Source organism: Rhineura floridana, chromosome 4 (genome assembly GCF_030035675.1).
Source record: "Rhineura floridana isolate rRhiFlo1 chromosome 4, rRhiFlo1.hap2, whole genome shotgun sequence".
In the NCBI taxonomy this organism is placed as follows: domain Eukaryota; kingdom Metazoa; phylum Chordata; class Lepidosauria; order Squamata; family Rhineuridae; genus Rhineura; species Rhineura floridana.
The window spans coordinates 24,704,895-24,726,753 of NC_084483.1; the positions used below are offsets into that span (position 1 = coordinate 24,704,895).

Here is a 21,859-nt window from a genome sequence, read left to right on the forward strand (position 1 = left end):
GGTTCCCCCTCCTTACCTGGCAAGGTTGCAGGCCTGCTCACATGTTCCTGGGAATATGCCCCATGGAACATGTTGGGGCTTAATTCTGAGTAGACAAGCATTGAACTGTGCTGTTAGTGAGATGCTGATGCAGGTTCTTGTTTTACAATCCTACTTTTAGGGATATGCTCCCCCCCCACTTGAACCAGTTACCTAACAGGTTTTCCCAAAAGCATTCAGGAAATAGGGTTGCCAAGTTCAGGGCTTTCCCGGAGAATTCCACCTTGTGGTTTTTTCCATTACAGTGTTGCAAGAACACCTGCACTTGGCTGACTTTCTCTTCTCCTAAAGATACAGGATCAGTCTCAGGCTGTGAGCTTGGCAACCCTATCAGGAAACTCATAAAAGAGCAGATCGGCCTTACAACTCTTGAGCCAACTTATGATCCCACAGCTACCTTTGCATACAGGACTTACTTTGTATTCACACGATCTACAAGACTCAAATAGCCAACGTTTTTTAAAAGATCTTAGCATTGGTGTTTAACTTTAACCACAAGATTATTCTAGGTAGTTCAGATGACTGTAAAATGGAAATGGACTGCCTTCAAGTCGATCCTGACTTATGGGGACCCTATGAATAGGGTTTCATGGTAAGCGGTATTCAGAGGAGGTTTACCATTGCCTCCCTCTGAGGCTAGTCCTCTCCTGCTGGCTAGGGCCTGCTCAGCTTGCCACAGCTGCACAAGCCAGCCTCTTTCTTGTCTGCAACTGCCAGCTGGGGGCAACTGAGCTCCTTGGGACTATGCAGCTTGCCCACGGCTGCACAGGTGGCAGGACACATAACTCCTGAGCAGAGCTTGGAAAAGTTACTTTTTTGAACTACATCTCCCATAAGCGCAATCCAGTGGCCATGCTGGCTTAGGCTGATGGGAGTTGTAGTTCAAAAAAGTAACTTTTCCAAGCTCTGCTCCTGAGCCACTCACTGTGGAAGGGATCGTTAGCTGGCCCTTGACACCCAGGAGACACAAGCAGGGATTTGAACTCACAGATTCTGGACTCCCAGCCAGGCTCTCCTTCCCACTGTGCTATACCAGCTGTACAGATGTAAGAAACATCTATATGGACCATTACTCATCCAACGAATATTGTTTTTGTAATCCTGACATTTTTATTTGTCACTTTTAGGCAATAAAATGCATGCTCCTGCCAGTTATTTGACATTACGCTGGCTTTGGACAATTGCCTTTCCCACATATTAATAGTAACTCATTATGGACACAGGACTGGTATTTAGTTAGATCAGGCCAGCTTTTTGTTTTTAAAATGAAACAACTATTTTATATTACAAAAAAAGAAAAGAAAAAGAAGCAGCCCAAGCAAGATGTTTTATATTTTCATATAGGGGGAAAAACCATGAAGTTCCATTGTTCAGGGTAGTGATCACAAACATGAAAGGACAAAAAAAATAATACCCAAAGTGGTTTTGTTGTGTGCATGTTTAAAAAATCCCTAATTACATAGGTTCATTTATTTGTACCTTTTCCTGTTTTCAGACAGACCTATAAATAGCATGTGCTACATTAGGACAAAGGTCCTTGAGTACCACATTGCAACATATTAGCATTTGAAATCATACTGTGGATTCAGAGAACATAGAATTACACAGGGAAGATCCAGATGACAAAAAAGCAGAAGGTACTTATTTATATCCCAGTTCTAAACACATGTAAATTCTCTGAATTCAGTAGGAGTTAAGTAACTCTTTGCAGGTACATTTAGAATTGCAGCATAATAGTGGAAGCTTAAACACGTTTACTCAGAAGTAAGGGCCATTCAATATGGCTTACTCTCAAGTAAGACTGCAATCCTATGCATGTTTACCTGGGAGTAAATTCAACTGAACTCAGTTGGACTTACTTCAGAGTAAACATGAATAGATCAAGCTGGTTAGAATTGTGATTTGCAGCTTTGTGTGTTTATTGAGAAGTAAATCCTATTACTTGTGGTTAATTTATATCATCTCAGAAATACCACAAAGCAGAGGAATGGTAAAGCTGGGTTCATCCACATGGCTAAAGGCTACAGCTGACCTCTTCTGTGCTTTAAAGCTACTGGTCAAATGGAACCAACCTCACACTTCCTATGAGGAACAGTGAGCTGGGTTGCTTGCTCCTGTCCCTTTAATATTGGGTACCTTTAACTTAGCAGGTGAAGTTTTTTATGGTAAGGCAAGAAAAATTATGGGGAAAGCTTTATCTATTTAATTTCTGCATTTTAGTGTTATCAAAATTACAGGAGGGAGGCAGCTCTGTTAATAATCCCTGAATTTAAGTGTGTTTACCCAGAAGTAATTTAGTGGATTTTACTTGCTAAGAAGGACACTCAGGATTTTGGTCCAAAAGACCCACATGGGATTCCATACAGATCAACAAAATCCCTTCCAGTGATTAGCAATTGCTGCTCAAGCACCTGTCTCTAATTCAGAGAAGTGGTGGGATAATTTTTTTTCTTTATAAAAGGGAGTCTTTATACTTTTACTTTTTAAACATTTGTCAGTTATTTGTAGCCTGTTTTGTGTTAATGAAGAATTAATCTCTAAAAAGAACTAGATGAGCTTCGGTTGCTTGAGCTACAATCCTTTGACAGCATGGAGCTTGTGGAAAAACTACTCTGCAGGTAAAGTAGCATATGTTTTTGAGTCCCTTCTTTCTTGTCTCCTCATTTTTGTCCGATCTGTTTACGTGGTTCATTTCTCTCTCTTATTTTTAGAATGTTATTTCTGTTTTTCATGATCCAATCTGGCATAGGAAGGACTCAACAAACATTTATGCCCCCAGGTTGGTGAAAATACTTAGTTGCTGCCTGCCTTATTAACTATGGCTGTTGGAGGACTTAAAATTATGTACTGGTGTTGTATGACCAGTATATTATTACTGTAAGTGATCTCTTTTAATCCCTTTTTAGGTTTTATAGAAAGTACCTGTTTCTCTAGTATATTTTGGGTGAAGCTGGATAAGTTCTTTCTTCAGGACAAGTTCTTCATAGTAGAAATAATTGGTAAGTTGTAATCAATGGGAAAATATAAATAGGGTATCTCTTCATACTTGCAGCCTGACCCTGTGTATATGTTCCTTTAGAAGTATCATTCTGCTGCAATCAATGGGGCTTACTTTGAAGGAAGTTTGTATCTGACTGTAGTCCAATTAAAGTGTTTGAGAGGACCTGGGTTTCTTCAACCGAGGAATTAGTTGCTTTAACCTGAACAAATTTATCATCTGAATACATTTACACTTATTTCTAGACCTTCTTACAGAAATAAATCTAATAAATACCTGAGAAAGCCATGAAATAAGGAGCTTTTGAATGTAAAACTGTTAACGGTCAAGGTCTAAACTGGTGTTACTGAGTTATCTTGATTGTGATGAAGTTCCTACTGTTGGCTGGAAAACTAGTATATATATTTTTTAGAATATATAAAAATGTTCTTGTTAAACCACTTACAGGGTTTTTTTTACAATCAAACAGTTATATAAATTTTGTTATATAAATAAAAATGCAAGCCTGGCAGTTCCGTTGTAATAACAGTTGAGCCATAAAGGATAGGTGTACCCATGTCTGTCAACTAAGATTGTTTGTGTTTACATCTGTCATTCAATGTTTCTTTAAATATTCTGATGGAAAGTGAGGTGGTTGGATTCATAATCCATCATTTTAAAACTTTCTGCCATTTCCAAAAACTGCTGGATTAAGACTGGCAATGACAAAACTCTGCTACAACTGTAAGGTGTCTAAAAATACACACTTACAACCAGGAAGACGTGGTACAAATGCTGCGTTTCAAGGCTATTTTTAAGTAGTATATAATGTTGTGAAATGTTGGGGAAGACAATGAGCTCTAAGCTCCTGTGGAAGTCTCTCAAGATGGTGTTATGTTTGCAATTGTGATGTTGAAATGTTTCACCAGAGTAAACAAGTAGTATCTCCACAGAGCAGTTAACACTCTGTTATGTGTCTGTAGATCCCTCTGGTGTTTTAATCCTGCTTGAAAAGAAGCTTGAAGCTCGTTGTGGCTATGTCCTGTCAAATGATGTGTGGGGTAATACTATCTTCCGGGCTTCTTTCCTTGGTTGTCATGTTATAAACGAGGTGAGGCCACATAATTCTTTGATAGCCATAATGTCAAAAACAGTAGCACAGGAAAGGCTAATGTGCAACATTACTATTCAGTGCATCTTACCAGAGCTAAACAAAGTATTATGTGGGGATATATGTTACTTTTGAGAATTGTGGTAGGGACTCCTGATTTTTAGAACTGCTCTCTTGAAATTGAATATTTGGTTTTACACTGAGGTAGCTGCTTTTGGTCCTAGCACAAAGGAGGGTGGGTGGTAGAGAAAGAGAAGCAGAATCTGGATGTCATTTTCCAATACTGTTGGATTTCTCCTACCCAGCTGGGGGGCTCCTCCAGGCCACCTGTTTATTGAGCATTCACCCTTATTTATTTGCACAAAGCTTACGGGAAGCAATGTCTAGCCTTCATTGAGCATTTGACAGTCTTCATTGAGCATTTGAGCACTGAGCATGATTTGTTTCTGGGGTGTTCATATGTGTTCCCATTAATCATTCATTTATCCCACACTTCTTATTTATTTTATTCATCACATTTATATCTCGCCTTTTCTCCAAGGAGCTCAAGGTGGCGTACATAGTTCTCCCTGTCCTCATTTAATCCCTGCAACAACCCTGTGAGATAGGTTAGGCTGAGATGCAGTGAGTGGCCCAAGATTACCCAGTGAGCTTCATGGCTGAGTTAGGGATGTGAACCCTAGTCTCCAAAGTCCTAGTCCAACACTCTAACCACTAGACCACACTGGCACTTTTTAAAATGGATTTGTTGTGCCAAAGTGACAGTGTTTTAATCCACTTTAATTGTGCAAACCCAAGTGTCCTAGATGTGCTTGAATCCCTTCGACAAAATACTATTGACAATCTGAAAGGAACCTATTGAGCTATCCACTACGACTCCAAGGTCTCATTCCTGGTCAGTCCCTGCTATTTCAGACCCCATGATCATACACATGAAATTAAGGGTTTTTGCTCCAATATGCATAACTTTACCCTTGTTTACATTGAATTGTATTTGCCATTTTACACCCGTTCACTCAGTTTGAAGAGGTCCTTTTGGAGTTCTTCACAATCCCTTTTTGCAACCCTGAACAATTTAGTATCATCAGCAAATTGGCCACCTTACTGCTCACCCCTCTAGGTCGTTTGGTCATTTAACTCTAGGTCATTCATGAACAAGTTAAAAAGCACAGGTCCCAATCCTTGGGGGACTCCACTTTCTTCAGCCCTACATTGGGAGGACTGTCAGTTATTCCTGTTCTCTGCTTCCTACCACTTAACCAATTCCTGATCCACAAGAGGACCTCTCTTCTTATTCCATAACTGCTAAGCTTATTCAGGAGTCTTTGGTGAGGTACCTTGTGAAGGTTTCCCTTGGATTTACAGCATAGCAATGGGAAGGAGTCTGTCTTCACCCAGGGAAGAGACTAAAGCCTACTTAAAACTCATGGGTGCCGTTGACAACTTGATGAAAATCTTTGTGGACCCCAGTCCTCTACACTTCCTAGGGCTAGGTCCAGCTGATCACTGTGAAACTGCATGTGCTGAAAAGCAGAATAAAAATACGTGTTCTAGTTTTTTCAAACTCAGTTGAGTGCTGGTCCTTATGTAGCCAAAATTGCATAAACCAATGCAGGAGGGAGAAATCGGCAGACCCAGAGAAACCCCAAGGTTTGCAGAGGTGCGTGTATCAGGGAAAAAAGCAAGGAGATAAATAACAATGTGGACCGAGTGTGCTCAGTAGACATAATTCTGAAAAAAAGAGAACTAGGAAGAGTGGAATGGAATGGAGTTTCCTGGAAGAGGGCATAGATGGTTGGCTGGAACACTGAACAGGAGCATGCCACACTGCAGCATTTTCTTACAGGAATCACTTGTATATGTTCTGCTGCTCACACATCAAAAAGGCATGTGAACCCCCACATACTTGTGTTGGCTGCTAATAGAAAGATATGAACTAGCTCCAAAGAATAATGGGGGAAATGGGGGCAGGGAGGATATGTTAATGAAGGGCCACAGTTGTGGAAGCAATAACAAAACAACTCAGGGTTAACTTATGCTACCGTTAAACTGAGTTAATTCTGAATCAGCTATGTTGGATGCTCTGTGTAAAGCACATGTTTGGGTTTTGTAAAAGAACAAGAAGCATAATAAAATGGAGCTTTGTCGTCGTCTGCTGACTGCACTGAGTGACAAAATGTACATAGACTCAATAGTGCTTGGATGCTATCCCCTACTGCATGCAGATGTAAACTACAATAGCACAATCAATATTAAATACTTGCATAGATCTTAACTCTGGCTTTACTAAGTACTTGGGGTAGATGAATTTCTATTGCTAAATTCAGTGTTTCCTCCAAACCGTATCCTAAATGATTGCAGATGGATGAAAAGTTCTTTCTAAGTATCAACATCAAAGTGTCATTATTCCAAGACATGAGGGCAGCTACAACTTACCAACACCCCATGCGTTGCTCCTACATTCCATGGGCTCCAAGGGAAATTTTGTGTGAAGACAATTACATGGAGGTAAGAAATGGTTCAACATGCCTGTTAAGAGAGAATGAGTTGTAGCCCTTTCTCTGCTACTGATAATCCTGCTGCATGTAGGATTTGAGCAGATGAGGAAGCTTCCAAACAACCTTTCTCCTTTATAAAACAAATAAAAGTATTGGAAGTGTTAAGTTCCCTAAAATAAGGAATGTGCCAGGAGGGAACTGAACAAATTCAGACCTCATAATCCCTTGCATTTCTGTTGAAAGAAACCTAATCTTATTTCAAGGTATCAGTGAAGAGTGATGTCCCTGTGATTTCAGATGATGAGACTGCAGAATGGATGTCGGCTTTGCCTGAGGTAGGAAGGAAATAGTATTTATTTGTTAAATACCCACTTTTCATGGCAAGAAATGCTCCCAAGTTGGCTTATGACAATTTAAAAACAAAACAAATTGTTTAAATCCAGTTAAAATCAAATGAAAACTCTCTAAACTATTTTAGCTATATGCTGCTTAATGCCTAGATGGCTTCTATATGGGTGGGGGGTGTTGTGTTAACACTTTATCCTTGCAACCAACACCCAGCAAGGTAAGTTAAGCTGAAGAAGAATTACTGACTCAGTCATCTAGTGACTCTATGACCGAGTAGGTGTTTGAACTCATGTCTTACTGATCAAAGTCTGCTATTTTGTCTACTGAATTAAATCGTATCAACTCTGACCATGGCATTGCTTCTCCTAAAACCTGAAGGTTTTCAGTCAGTCAGCTTCCAAGGCACACTGCCTTCAGGTGGATGTGACTTTCAGGTACATTAAGGTGACTGTGGTCAAAAGGTCTTGTGAGACACTTCCTTGCCTGTTAGTTAGCATCCACCGTCCCCTGATGGCAAAATGCTCAGTGAAAGAAATGTCTCTATTCTGCATGATGCATCTGTACCCATAACTAGACAGTAGCCTATGTCTTTTGTCTCTTGCGTACCAAAATCTAAGCCACTGCAAACCCAGCCATGAAAGTACCCATCACTTTTTGCTAGTACAGAACTGGTTGGTTGTTCATTTGGACTGTGTTCTGAGAAAATGTATCTGGCTCATGAGTACTGGTGGGTTTTATGGCTGGCTGAATATTTGTAGACCTTACATAATGTTATTTAAAAGTGTGTCATATCTCATGAAGATGGGAAATTATATATGCTTGTTCAGTGAACTTCTGTTTCTACAAAGCTTAAGCAGCTTGAAAATGCTTATCAACCTATTCATTTTCCTCCTATAGGCACAAAAGGTTGTGTATCAGATATGGCAGCTGATGTTCTATTCTCCTTCAGGGAGAAAGACAACAGTGGTGAGTGCTGCTGACAAGCTAGGCTACAGTTTCAATAATACACTGGCAAGAGTGTTCCTCCGGTCTCCATACTCCACAAACGAAACTGAACGTTCAGTGGTGAGTTATGCCTGCAAGATAGAAGGTGGTATTGTTCAAATAGGTCTCATATTTCAGCTGGACTAATAAAAAAAATTACCAAACATTTTCCATAGGTTAATGGAGTCACTATGAGCACAGTCAGCTCCACTTCCATGTACAAGCAAAGATGGCTGCTTTTGCTGATTGACACCACAGTGTCATGCCCAATTGGTAAGTACTTCTCTTACTCTAAAAATGCCTAGTTTATTCATACAGTCCAATATGATCTGATCCTTCTGGGGAAACTATTGCAGGAATGCTAATACAACCAGGACCTACTACAAGTTGAGTGTTATGCCTGCTTTGTAAGACTGAATAAAAATTTGCATGCTTGAGTACCAGATCCTAAAATGAGGTTTGGCTAGCTTGTGCACAGGTGGTGTAGCAAGGCGATTCATAAGTATAACAATATTACCCGCTAACTATAATGTGGAAATTTGCCTCTTGATTTTGCCAAGCAAAGACATGAATCTTATTCATTCTATAAATCAACAGATGGTACCAGTTTTACAGATACTGCCATAATATGGACTGTGCCAAGTATAATCCCTAGATTGGTCCTTCAAGAAGCCACCTTTACATCCCTTAGAATATCAATGGCAGTTGATGGACAAAGAATAGAGAATCCAGAGAAGTTCAACTATATACTGCAGCGCAACAACACACACATTGGAATAACTATCCCAATTGGAGCATCTGGGGGCAGATTAAAGGTAATTTTTTCCTATTAAAAAGTAGAATACAGAAGCAGGCCAATAGTGTTCTAAAATGCAATGCATGTTTCCATTGATTCAGTCAGCTGTTAATGAATGAATAACACTGCAGCAAAGCAAAACTGCTTGTTTGCTTTGCATGCAGATATTTCAGTCTCTTAATCAACTCAGCTGGAATAGGACAGGTCTAGCTTATGAGCTCCCAACATTTGTTCTGCATATGTATGTGAACTCCCTGAGGCCCCATGATACACTGGAGAAGAGTGTGAACTGGACCCTTGAAATGTTTCTGTACAACATTGTAGCCTGACGTCTGATGGAATGGAGGCACTAAGAGCACATGATATAAAAATTCAAGTGCTTGTGCTAACTTCATATTGCCATCAAAGCTCAACTCCTGGTGCCAATGATGCCCTATAGAGCAGCCTTTCCCAACCAGTGTGCCTCCAGATGTTGTTGGACCACAACTCCCATATTTCCTGACCATTGGCAATGCTGACTGAGGCTGATGGGAGTTGGGGTTCAACAACATCTGGAGGCACACTGGTTAGGAAAGGCTGCTATAGCACCTCAAATGGCTGTACCCATCATACCTGAGAAATCCCTAATAGGTTTGACCTGCACGCTTTTGGATATATCTAAGCAACAAATCTTTGCATTGTCTTTAAAAAGATGTGCAGAGGCATTCTTGGTAGCTGCTCCGTAACTTTGGAATGCCCTTCTTCTAGATAATTTTGAGCCTGTAGACTGTTCTGAAGCAGTGTAATGTATCTTTATTCAAATTGGCTTTTGGCCAGGAATAGTGTGACATGATTAGTACTGTCACCTGTTCTGAGCCTTCTGGATGGGTCGAGCTTTCAAGCCCAATACATAAACATACTCTACCAAGTATTAAACTTCTGTTAATTGGTACAGGATGCATTTAAGTACCGCAAAACAGAGTGTGGCAAGATATAAGCCCTGTATATTTGAGTTCCAATGTTTGACTGCTTCATCTGTACCTAGTGGCTTTTTTCCTCTCGTAGAGTACTGTATTCAATGGTGTCCATGGGGTGACCTACAGCATTGACTTATTATTGGAGCATACCTGGACAGATACAGATTGGCACCTGACCAAGTACACTGTGATTAAGCCAATCACTACACCATTCATGCCTCGAATACCAAGAGTAGTCAATAGTAAGTTTGTGTGGTTAAGAAGCAGAACTAAAAATGATCTACTTTTTAGTTAAAAGTAAAACAATGTAGCTGTTTCCGCGCCACTATAAAAAGTTGTGCCTTACTGATAACATACTTTGAAGGTTTTTTTCTTAAGAGATTGATGGTTCTTTTATGGGTTTTATTAAAGATCTAATCTATTAGTTGGGTCCTAATCATCTAGCCATGGGTCCTAATCTTGATTCAAAGATGATATGTGGGAGGAAGCAAACATTACCTGTAGTTTTTCAGTCTCAAAAGTGAAGAAAAGTGGTCTGGTGTGAAGGGTCATGTTGGAGTGAGAGGTTTCTGACTTTCCACTTTTGAACAAGTTGAGACCGAGGGTTCCTCTGTAGAATGCATCCAATAATGTGCTTCCTAGGCAGAACATTGATTTTTAAAGAAACCTTTTTCTTCCCCATTGGAAGTGTTCAGGAGCCATTTCTCTGATCCTACCAGTTCTTGTGTGTGGCTCACAGTTGTGACTTCCATCGTCTACTTACAGAAGACATGTAGATCAGTTTACAGAGACATGGTGTTTTTTTCAATCATATTCCTAAATTGGGGTTAGCTTCTTGCTCGTAAATTCTGCTTTGAATTTATTTTCAAAATGTAGACCACTATAGAAGATTTCTGAAAACAAACTGTACTAATGCAGTGTTTTTCAACCTTAAGTTAGGGATGTCAGAATTCTGATGGAAATGGGAGTGGAAATTGCTGCTGTTCATTCATTCATCCCATGTCTGGAATGGAAATCAATCCAGTGAATATGATCAGTATTCACTGTTACTATTTTCAGTCCGAAAATGATACATAACAATATGTAACAATACATAATTGATGTTTTTCCCCATTTTGCATTGTTTCCTTTGCACTGAAATGAATTATAGGAATGGTATGGAATAACATAGTTTGCTTAATTACATAACATTTTGCCATAGAAGACAGGAAGGCAAATAATGTAGTTTTTTGTAGGAAGCAGAACTGCAGTGGAACAAAAACAGCACTGTGTGTGTGATAAATATGGGGCAGAAAGAAAATCAATCCTTCTTACATCCTTAACCTTCAGTCACCAGATGTTGTTGGTTGGGGATGATGGGAGTTGTAGTCCAACACCCGAGGACCCAAGGTTGAAGAACACTGTTCTAATGTTCATGACTTTACCATGACAAAATGTTTTTTGTCTAAACAGACACTGTTCCAGAAACACGACTGTTTGATGTAACCTTGGGAGTCTTCCTTCCGGATGTTACTCTGCTAGCACTTAAAATAGGAGAGGAACCTTTATCCTATATGGAAGCAGAGCAAAAGGGCTACAAGATCTCTGACACTCCCTTCCCCAATGGAACAGTAGGCTTTAATTTGGTAGTACCTTTTGATGATCGCAATGTCTTAAAAGAGGTAAGGCAGCTGGGGATCCTATACATGACATCTTGCAAGGGCAGGCATTGTACACACTTGGTGTCTAAGCTACTGTTAACATTGGATATAAAAGCTACTTAAGACTCCTTATGCATGTATTTTACTGAACCTAAGGAAGGAACTAAACATACTCTAACCATGGAAATATTGATATCATTAACTTGATTTTCACAAATATGCATGTGCTTCTGTGCCTTGACCTCTCAAGGTAATGAGGGTATTAGAATATATTTGCTTCAGCTTGATGCTTAAGTCTGATCTTGTGCTTTTTAGCATCTAGCCTTCCTCTTATAGTGAAGTAGCCACAAAGGAGAAGTGGTGTTGAAAACTGATGTGAGGGGTGATGTACCTAGAATTTGGGGGGAGGGGCGGAGAGAAATGTGTGGCACTGGAGATCTTTCTGCTGTCATACAAAGTGATTTTGGCATAACATGTGATCAAAAGAATATTGTCCTGAAAATTCTTTTTGATCAAGCTAATGCTGTCAAATTCTCTCTTCATGGTTTTATAAAACATAAGTATGTAAACAAAAATGAAACTAAATATCATCTCCATGTGAACTACATTCTGAATGTGGGTCCTGAACTGAAGCTGTATGACCATCCTGCTGACATAGAATGCATAATTGCAGATGTTGGTAAGTTGTGCAGCAGTACTAACAAAATAACTTGTGAATGGCTAGATTAGATTGTATGCATGATAGCTAGACAACTCCCAAAGATATAAATCACTGGGAGCAATTAAATCAGTGTGAAACTGAGCAGATGAGCCAGTAGACTGTCTGAATATATGTTGTCTGTTTTCTTTTTAAACTCTCATGGCATGTCTTAAATAGGTCCCTTTCTCCAAAGGAGAAGTAAATACTACTTACACACAATATTTGGACACAGTTCAAAAACTGTATCATAGTAGTCTCCATCCTTTAGTTTCTGTGTCCACTATCAATCCTAACTTGAAACAAAGAGTTTACGTCCTTTTTTCTCGCTCCATATGGCTCCTCCATATTTTTTTGTTATGTTCTTTTAACAGAGGTGGTACCTTTTAATATAAGCCGTCTGGGATGCAATCCAGAATTTTGTAATGAACCACCAGTTGGAAGACCACTTATGCAGATGAATGTGGAGAATCTGTCCCCTTCTGGATGTTGGGGGACTATGACTCCCATTATCCCTGACCACTGGACATGCTAGCTGGGGAAACAGGGAGTCCAACAACATCTATAGGGCACAAGGTTCCCTGTCCCTGATATATACTGTCCCTGATATATAGTCTTTGTATTGGCAACCAAATGAAGACCTTAAAAGTTCCCAACTGAAGGGCAGTTTCTAATGTTTGAAACACCTGCAAAGCCCTCTTGAAATGGGATGGGATACCTTTTGTATAGCTTATTTTAACATCTACTTTATAACTTTCTTTTCTCTCCACAGAACTACCAGAAGGCATTGGGTACTGTGACAAAGAGAACATGTATTTAGCTGTTCCGATTGTGGGTCTCTACCAATACTGGAGCCTATATGTAGGCAATAAGCCTCTAAGTCAGGCCACCACCCTTGCAGATGGGTATCTTGTAACTACCAATGCTACTCATCTAGTATTGCAAGTACCTCTCTTTACTGTTGGGATTATTTATGAGGTACGTTTCCTTACCTTAATTGGTTGAAAAGCTAGTAAACTGGAACTATATAAGGCAGGGGTTCCCAAACTGTGGTCTGTAGACGACCAGTGGTCCACAAGCTTCATTCAGGTGATCTGTGACCTGTCTACATTAAATATTCATATTGATACTTGATTGTATTTTTATTGCTTTTTTCTTGTATTTTTTTATATTAACTTGAAGTCTATGGAATGCAAACCGCAATACAGCAAAATACAGCGTAAGAAAAGAAGCAATAAAGATACAATTAAAAAAATACAGCATCTAGCACAACACAAGACAATTGGTACAACAGGCAGAAAAAAACATTAAGTGGTCCGGGGGGCGGGGAGCATGGGAACTACTGGTAAGATGGGGAGCCAGCAGCCCTCCAGTTGTTGTTGGATTTTGTCATGGCCAACTGTTGGGGGCAGTGGGAGAGGTAGTCCAACATCATCTGGATGTTCACAGGCTCCCCCCTGCTCTAACCCCACTCCCCCCCTGCTCTAACCCCACTCCCCCCCTGCTCTAACCCCACTCCCCCCCTGCTCTAACCCCACTCCCCCACAACGCAGGAACTGGGAGGGAATTAAGAGACCTGGCTTCATAGATGAAGTGGGATGATGATGATAGATTGTATTTGTATCCCACTCCAGCCAATCAGCGATCAGTTGATACAAGACAGTCCTTGCCCATAGGCTTACAATCTAAATAAAAACATGACACATGGGGCAAGGGGCAAGGAGGGAAATGGAAAAAGCAAACTCAGGCACCAATTCTTTAAACAGTGGTTCTTGTAATGATCAGCTGTCATAGAAATAGTTCAGGAGTAGGAGGTGCCTGATGGAGCTGGTTTTCAGCAATGCTGATGTAATGAGTCCAGCTTCTGATCTCTCTCACTGAGCTGGTCTGAGGGAATGTCTGTTGACAGTTGGAGGAGGGGAGGCCTGAATAAGGGAGAATGATAACTGCAGTGACTTGGGATCAACTACCAGCACCTCCAGCCTACCAGCTTCTGTTACCTAAAATGGTGGGTTCAATTACTAGTAGGCAACTAATGCAAACATGGTATGAGAGAAGGTCTAGCTTCTAAACCCAAGACCCTCCTTGAGAACTATAATCATTTCACATGACTGACATAGCTAAAAGAACAGGATTTATTTAATAAAAAATGGAGGATCAAAATAAACAGTCACTGATGCTCTAATCAAAGTTGGATAAAACATGTAAAAGGAAGATTAAATTGAAGCTGATGGACAGGTATCTACACTCCTGAACTTCCAGCATACTATAGGGCTCCTGGCTGGATGTAACTCTAAGCCTCCAATCTGTCACTTGCTGGCTTGCTGTAGACCAGCTGCAAGGTGTAGGCTAGAAGTTGGAACTAGGCCCCCACTGGCTGTCCTTTGTTTTCTCTCTTCTCGATGGCTCTTTCTGCTATTCCCAAATTCTTGTGGTTTTTTTTTTTTCTGTCTTTCTTTCTAAATACTCTTTTGTTTTGCATCCACAGCTCCCTCCTCTGGGATGAGAGAACATTCCGCTGCAGCAAAATTAGATATTCAGAAGGCTTTGAGCCAAAGTCTGCCACATCCCAACAGTATGGTGCTGGCCGACATTAACATAATTACCCTACCAAGATTAGTGAACATATGTTATATTATTTAGGGGAAAATATATTGGCCATTTTCAGGCATTTGCCAGGCATAGAACCGAGCACTAGGGCCGCATTGCAGTTCCCATCCCTGGCAACCTTCATGGCACTAACGGCATTCCTAGATGTCTACACACTAGTACAGCCATCTGCAGTGGGAAAGCCTATGCATCACGCATACGCTATCTCTATGCAAGTAGCTGCATCAAAGCATGGATGTCAAGGGGTTGTGGCCAGTGCCATAGAAGATGGTAGGGACGGTAATGTGGTGCTGTCACTCCTTTCTCTGTACATAGGTTCTAGGCAGAGTCTGAAAAGATTGTACAAGATTGTATAAACTAGGAGTATTACCTTTTTAAAGAAGTCATAGTTGATTCATCATAAGGGTTTTAACTGATGATGGGTTTTTAAATGGCTTTAGTTGGTCAGATGATGACTCAAATTCTTGGCCCTTTAGTAGTACTAAGATTTTAAAATGAAAAGTTAGTCTTATAGATATGCTTTTCATGATTTTTAAAGGAAGTGTCATTTGAAAGAATCCAGGCTAGATTTGATCTTGTTCTGAAGAAAACAAACACTCTGGAGATTCTGGATATCTTCTCTGTTAGATGCAGTTTTCACCCCTCACAATTCATAGGTGAGCTGTATTCCATTCCAGATTACCAGTTGAGAAGATTATCTACATGAGGGAGATGTTTTGTGATCTAATGCATTGTCTTGGGTCTTTCAGTGTGCTACCCTAATGGAACAATAGCTGTATCTGCTCTCATGAAGACGGTTCCAGCCATTGACATGGGCAAAACAAGGCTGAAGGACAGCACCTGTAAGCCTAAAGAGTTTACGCAGGAACAAGCCTTCTTCCAGTTTCATGTTTCTACTTGTGGCACTTCACTAAGGGTAAGTAAATTGGATGCAGGGTGTAGAGAAGGAAAGAGGAAAGGTGTCCTGTTCTCAAGCATGTTGGACCTGAAACTATTTTCCCTGACAGTTTGAAGATGAACACCTTATTTATGAAAACGAAATATCCTTTGACAAAGAGACTCTTCCAGAACAAGGACCACCAACTATCACAAGAGATCCAGCATACAGGTAGAAGTAACTAAACCAATGCTGGTTTCATTCTTTTTAAAAGTATCCACGAACTAAAAAGTACCTTTCTGTTGCAGACTAACTCTCTTGTGCTACTACCCAATCAAAGAGACACTAATGCAAAGCGCTATGTTCTATGGCTCCTCCTCCTCTTCTAGACCGCCTCTTCCTTTTGGCTATGGCACAATGATGACTAGGTCAAATGTGGCAAGTATGCAATCTTGTAATATGCAAAAACGTGGAAGTATGTAACTGCATTCCTTTCCCTCTTTTTGGTAAAAGACTTTCTTCTCCTGTAGGCCTTAGAAGAGCAAGACAAGTTCTGAATATCCTTTCAAATGTGTTTAAAGGTAATATTCTCCCAAAGGGAAAAGAAAAGCAATACTAGACGTAAAAGTGAATTTATCCTTTTTGTAAAAAAAACCCAAACCCTCTTTATTGCCCTTGCACTGGGCAGATGAATCTTTTACAGAGCTCTATGGGCCACATTCAGCAGCTGTCAGGTGCTCAAGGGAGCCTATATTTCTTGAGGTCGAACTAAAAGATGAAGCTCCCGATGTTGAACTATACTTGGATAATTGCTGGATGTCTGGGACTGAAGAGTTCAGGAGCATTCCCCAGTGGAACATCATTACAGATGGGCAAGTAGCTCTGCACAACTGTCTTATAACTACCTTGCTCAAGCTTATAGACTAATGACTTTGGTATTCCTTCTCACAAACAGATGCAAGAACAAAAGCAGCAGATCTGTGAGCTTCTTTCCAGTTACTAAAAGTGACAGAGTGAAATATCCCCAGCACTTCAAACGACTGAGAATATGGATTCTGACTCCTTCTCTGAGAGAGGTGCAATCCAAGTGAAACAGATGGGACTAGAAAATATGCATTGTGTGATTTCCATAGCTGAGGCAATGAGTTCACTATTGCCAGAGTTTTACTTTAAGAATTAGAAAATTCTCAACCAAATTTTACACATAAGATCTACAAACTAATTGGGTTGAAAGTGCATGATCATGTAACCTGATGGGTGGTATTTAAATTTCAACTACTTTGAGATTATTTTATTACATTTATATCCCACCTTTCCTCCAATGAGCTCAAGGTGCATACAAACATGGTTCTTCCCCTCCCAATTTTATCCTCACATCAACCCTGTGAGGTTGATTAGGCTAAGAGACAGTGACTGGCCCAAGGTCACCTAGTGAGTTTCATGGCCAAACGGTGATTTGAATCCTGGTTGCCTAGGTCCCTAGCCAACACTCTAGCCACCACACCGGCTCTCTACATTCTATATGGTACTAGCCACTTAAGCCAGACTCCCACTGAAGTTCAATAAAACTGGTGAAAATGTCACACATGAGACACTAGAACTATAAGAAGGGCCAGGGCAAATGATGTCACACAAGGCGGAGAGAATAAGCAGCCCTGCAGCATCAATGCAAACATCTAACTAAAACATGTATGCTTGCTACTGAACATTAGAGGAAGGTCTGAAGAAGTGTTTTCCTTCTTCTAAAGCTCTGAGTAACGTAGACCAGGCCTGCACAAGTTGTGACCCATTGAGTCAAATGCAGAGTACTCAAATCCTGTAATGCCTCCTTGGAATGCAAGAGCAGGAGGAGATGGACCATAAAGCTTGGCTGGTGGTCTGTGTAAATTAGACTGGATGCATCACAGTTGTGTTGGATTGCTCTAAACTGTTCTCATGCAAGCCCTGGTCAGAAGTGTGCTGTTTTTTAAGCAACAACTTTGTAAATACCAGAGCTTTGTATATTGCTTTTTTTTAAAAAAAATCTAAAATCCCACTTCAGTAAAGCTAGTTCTCTTTATAATAATGTGTGTGTGTTTTAAAATGCAGTAAGGCTATTTTCTTCCATGGAAATGTCTTGTCAAATGAGAACATTTGGGTATGACTTGTTGCACTTCACAACTACTTGTAATGCTCTGCCTAACAAAAGGATCCTTTTCTTACTTTCCTTCCCTCCTAGGTATACTTCCACTGCACAGTAATAGCTGGCACTTGCTTTCATCTGCCCGGCAATGGCCTTCCCTGTAAACAGTGTTCCTCTGGAAGAAAGCTTGGTTAGTATACCATTGGGGAAATATCTATTGTGTCTTATCCCATTATTAAGTGTACTGCTGTTTTAAAATGCTGGGTCAGCCAGCTCTTTTCAAATTTCCTGTTAAATATCTGCCTGTTAATTCTAGGAATATTTGACTAATACTTCATGTGCTATTTCAGATCAGCATTCTGAAATCCACCCTAATCACCATGGTTATGTAGTGGTGGGGCCAGTCTTGATTCATCCCGGACAAATTAAGTAGTTGAACACACAACAAATATAAAGTAAGTTTGGGAACTGAATAAACAATATACATAAGAAGCTGCCTTTTTTATACAGGATCGGACCACTGCTCCATCAGTATTGTCTACACTAATGTTCTTCAACCTTGGGTCCCCAGATATTGGACTACAACTCCCATCAACCCCAGCCAATGTAGCCAATGGCCAAGGATGATGAGAGTTGTAGTCCAATGACATCTGGGTACCAAAGGTTGAAGAACAGTGATCTACGCTGACTGGAAGTGGCCAGCCAGAGTTTCAGCCTTTCCCAGCCCTCCCTGGAAATCCTGAGCATTGAACCTGAGACTTTTTTATTTGCAAAGCATTTGTTTCACCACTGAGCATTATAGCAAGATTGTACAGAGGTGCAGTGTATGCAGGAGGAAATAATGCCTTCAGTCTTAAAATGATAGTCTAGGCCCCAAACAGTGCTGCAATTTTATGCAGTTAAGTTCCATTGATGATAGATTGGAGGAGTTGATCTGACCCAACTTTGCCCACCTGGATACTTGGTGCAACACCAGCACAGGCTGCAGGGACGGGGGGGGGGAGGAGCTGCTGTGGTCTACAGAACTTCCATCTCTGCCGCCAGGAAACCATTCTGTCTTGGAGCTGGCTGTGCGGGCCTGCACCTGGTGTCGGGCTGAGGAGACACCATCCACCCTGTTGCTTGGCAGCTTCTCTGAGCTGGCAGAGGCAGTCTCGGCTGTGGTGTTGGAGGAGCCCAGAACGACAGTGTTGGGTGATTTCAGTGTCCATGCTGAGGCTGCCTCTAGTGTTCCGGCTCGGGACTTCATGGCCTCCATGATGACCATGGGGCTGTCTCAAGTTGTTACTGGCCTGACGCATAGGGCAGGGCACACCCTCAACTTCGTTTTTGCTCTAGATGGAGGAAGGGGTGGTCTGGAGATGGGGGGGTGGATGTCACCCCATTGTCATGGTCAGATCACTTCCTGGTGAAGTTTGGACTTACGGCTCCGATCCTTCCCTGCAGGGTGGTGGACAGATTAAGATGGTCTGCCCCCAGAGCCTAATAGAATCCACTGGATTCCTGAATGCTCTGGGGGAGTTCCCAGTAGATAGAGCAGGTGACCTTGTTGATGCCCTTGTCATGCTGTGGAACAGCGAGGCACATCAGGCTCTTGTCACAGTTGCCCCGAGCACCCTCTCCAGCATTGTAGAGCCCAGCTTGCACCTTGGTACACCAGTGAACTAAGGGCAATGAAACAAACTGGACGACGGCTAGAGGGCAAGTGGCAAAAGACGTGCTGTGAGGCTGATCGGCATGAGTAAAACATCATAACCATGCCTGTGTGGCGGTGAGGGCAGCGAAGAAGGCCCACTTCTCTGCCTCCATCGCATCCTCAAGTAGCTATCTGGTGGAGCTTTTCCATATTGTTGACATAAACTCCAGGAAATGGAGTTTTAGACCCTTCAGAGGCCCACTGTGAATTGTTTGCAAGGCACTTTGAGGGTAAAGTTGCTCGCCTCCATAGCAGCCTTGATGCCCCCTCCACATCTACTGTGGTCCCCAGTGAGGTGTCCAGTGCAACATCTGCTGCAACTTCTTGGGAATGGTTTCAGTTGATGTGGCCTGATGACCTAGACAAGGTGCTTGCGATGATGCGGCCAGCAACGTGTCCTCTCGACCCTTGCCCTTCTTCGCTTATTAAAGCTTAACGAGGGGGGCTGACCGAGTGAATCCAGGGAGTGGTCAACGCATCATTGCGGGAGTGGTTCCAGCTGTTTTAAAAGAGGCGGTGATCTGACCACTCCTGAAATGCCCATGCTGGATCCATTGGTTTGTGACAACTACCAACCGGTTGCAAATACCCCCTTTTTAGGGAAGGTGATTGAGAGGGTTGTGGTGCAGCAGTTGCAAGTACTCTTGGATGAAACAGAGTATCTTGACCCATCCCAGTCTGGGTTCGGGCCTGGTTATGGGACTGAATCGGCCTTGCTTACCCTGATGGATGACCTTTATTGGGAGAAAGACAGGGAGTGCGACCCTGTTGCTCTTACTTGATCTCTCAGCGGCTTTTGATACCATTGACCATGGTATCCTTCTGGGCTGACTTGGTGAGATGGGTATTGGAGGCACTGTTATACAGTGGTTCTGATCCTATCTCCAGGGCCACTCTCAGAGAATAGCATTGGGTCATTGTCTTTTGGCCCCCTGGCAATTGTGCTGTGCGGTGCTGCAGGGTACCACCTTGTCGCCCATGCTGTTTAACATCTAGTGAAGCCCTTGGGAGCAGTCATCAGGAGCTTTGGGGCGAGGTGTCAGCAGTATGCTGACAATACCCAGCTCTATTTCTCTGTAACATCTGAATCAGGAGAGGCCGTGCAAGCCCTGGACCGCTGCCTGGACTCAGTGGTGGGCTGGATGAGGGCCAATAAACTGAATCTGAATCCCAGCAAGACGGAGGCGCTGTAGGTTGGTGGTTCCCAAGTTTGGATAACTGGTCAGTTGCCTACTTTGGATGGGGTTGTACTCCCTCTGAGAGTAGGTCCGTAGTCTGGGGTGCTCCTAGATCCATCTTTGTTGCTAGACGCCCAGGTGACCTCCGTGGCTAGGAGTGCCTCTTACCAGCTTCATTTCTGGATCGGGGTAGCCCGACAACTGTTGTCCACGCACTGGTAACCTCCTGAAAGACCGTCTTACCCCTTATATATCCAGTCAATCACTGCGCTTTGCAGGTGAGGGCCTCCTGCAGATACCATCTTATCAGGAGGTTCGTTCTGCACAATATAGGAAACAGACCTTTAGTGTGGTGGCACCTACCCTGTGGAATTCCCTCCCCTTAAAAATTAGACAGGTGCCATCTCTGTTATCTTTTCAGTGCCTTTTGAAGACTTTCCTCTTTTAACAAGCCTTTTAAGTTGAGACCTATCCCAGTCTGTGTCTGTGTTAGAATTGCTTTTTATTTTTTTTAATGATTTTAACCCTTTAAAAATGTTTTTAAAGCTTTTAAAAAATGTTTTTAAAGCTTTTAAAAAAATGTTTTTAAAGTTGTTTTGTTTTAATGTATTTTAATGTCTGTTTTATGATGTTTTAAAGTGTTTTTAGTGTTTCTGTTTGCCGCCCTAGGCTCCTGCTGGGAGGAAGGGTGCCATATAAATCAAATAATAAATTAAATAAACCAACAAATAAATGATTTAGGTATGCCTAGTTGTCCACTGAATTGTGACAGTCTCTTCCCAGACTCTGAAACCATAAAAACCAACCCATGATTGTGGCCCCATCAGGCTGCTGGGGGAAGGATGGCACTTTGCTCCTCAGGCTTGGTGCTGGTCCTGACACAGACGACTCCTCTTTTAAGCAACAGTCTAAGACACTTGTTCTCTATCTGGATCCAGAAGCACCATCAGACAGATTAAGGTAGTTGATGTAGCCACACCTGCCTAATTAGAAGCTTGAACCAATTGTCACAAGCAGTTAACCAATCTAGTACCAAGAACATCTAAAATGTCCTTGACTCCAAACTCTGGTTGCTCTAAAAAAAATTTTTTTTAAATGCCTAATGCTGAATTGTGTGAGAATAAAATGTGCACAAGGGCAAGTGTGTGGTACATGTATTTACCTTGTAAGGAGACGAACGAAATATTACCTTTCTCTTCCAGATATAACTATGCAATCCTACTTGCCATGCCTGGCCTGTTGTTTCCGTGTCTTACCTGGGACTGATTAAAATGTACACATTAGCTTCCACTGTCAACACTTCATAAATAAAAAGCAGGAGATGCAAAAT

At 41.6% G+C, this 21,859-nt stretch overlaps 1 protein-coding gene across 2 annotated transcripts; it reads left to right on the top strand.

The window, feature by feature from the left end:
* Positions 1 to 1,598: 1,598 nt before the first annotated feature.
* On the top strand, positions 1,599 to 21,858 carry LOC133382945 (uncharacterized). 2 transcript variants are annotated; one of them, XM_061622651.1, is made up of 24 exons: positions 1,599 to 1,676; positions 2,585 to 2,657; positions 2,751 to 2,818; positions 2,946 to 3,038; positions 4,000 to 4,127; positions 6,489 to 6,635; positions 6,889 to 6,960; positions 7,871 to 8,038; positions 8,134 to 8,230; positions 8,555 to 8,772; positions 9,798 to 9,951; positions 11,162 to 11,370; positions 11,911 to 12,028; positions 12,819 to 13,024; positions 15,195 to 15,312; positions 15,406 to 15,572; positions 15,664 to 15,764; positions 15,842 to 15,975; positions 16,064 to 16,114; positions 16,222 to 16,405; positions 16,489 to 16,609; positions 17,752 to 17,845; positions 18,006 to 18,110; positions 21,732 to 21,858. In XM_061622651.1, exons 2-23 carry the CDS (start codon positions 2,629 to 2,631, stop codon positions 18,086 to 18,088), a joined length of 2,760 nt encoding a protein of 919 aa, XP_061478635.1. In that variant the 5' UTR covers positions 1,599 to 1,676; positions 2,585 to 2,628; the 3' UTR covers positions 18,089 to 18,110; positions 21,732 to 21,858. The 2 variants fall into 2 exon arrangements, with proteins under 2 accessions (XP_061478635.1, XP_061478636.1); XM_061622652.1 differs by lacking the exon at positions 1,599 to 1,676 and adding an exon at positions 2,186 to 2,204.
* Position 21,859: the final 1 nt, after the last annotated feature.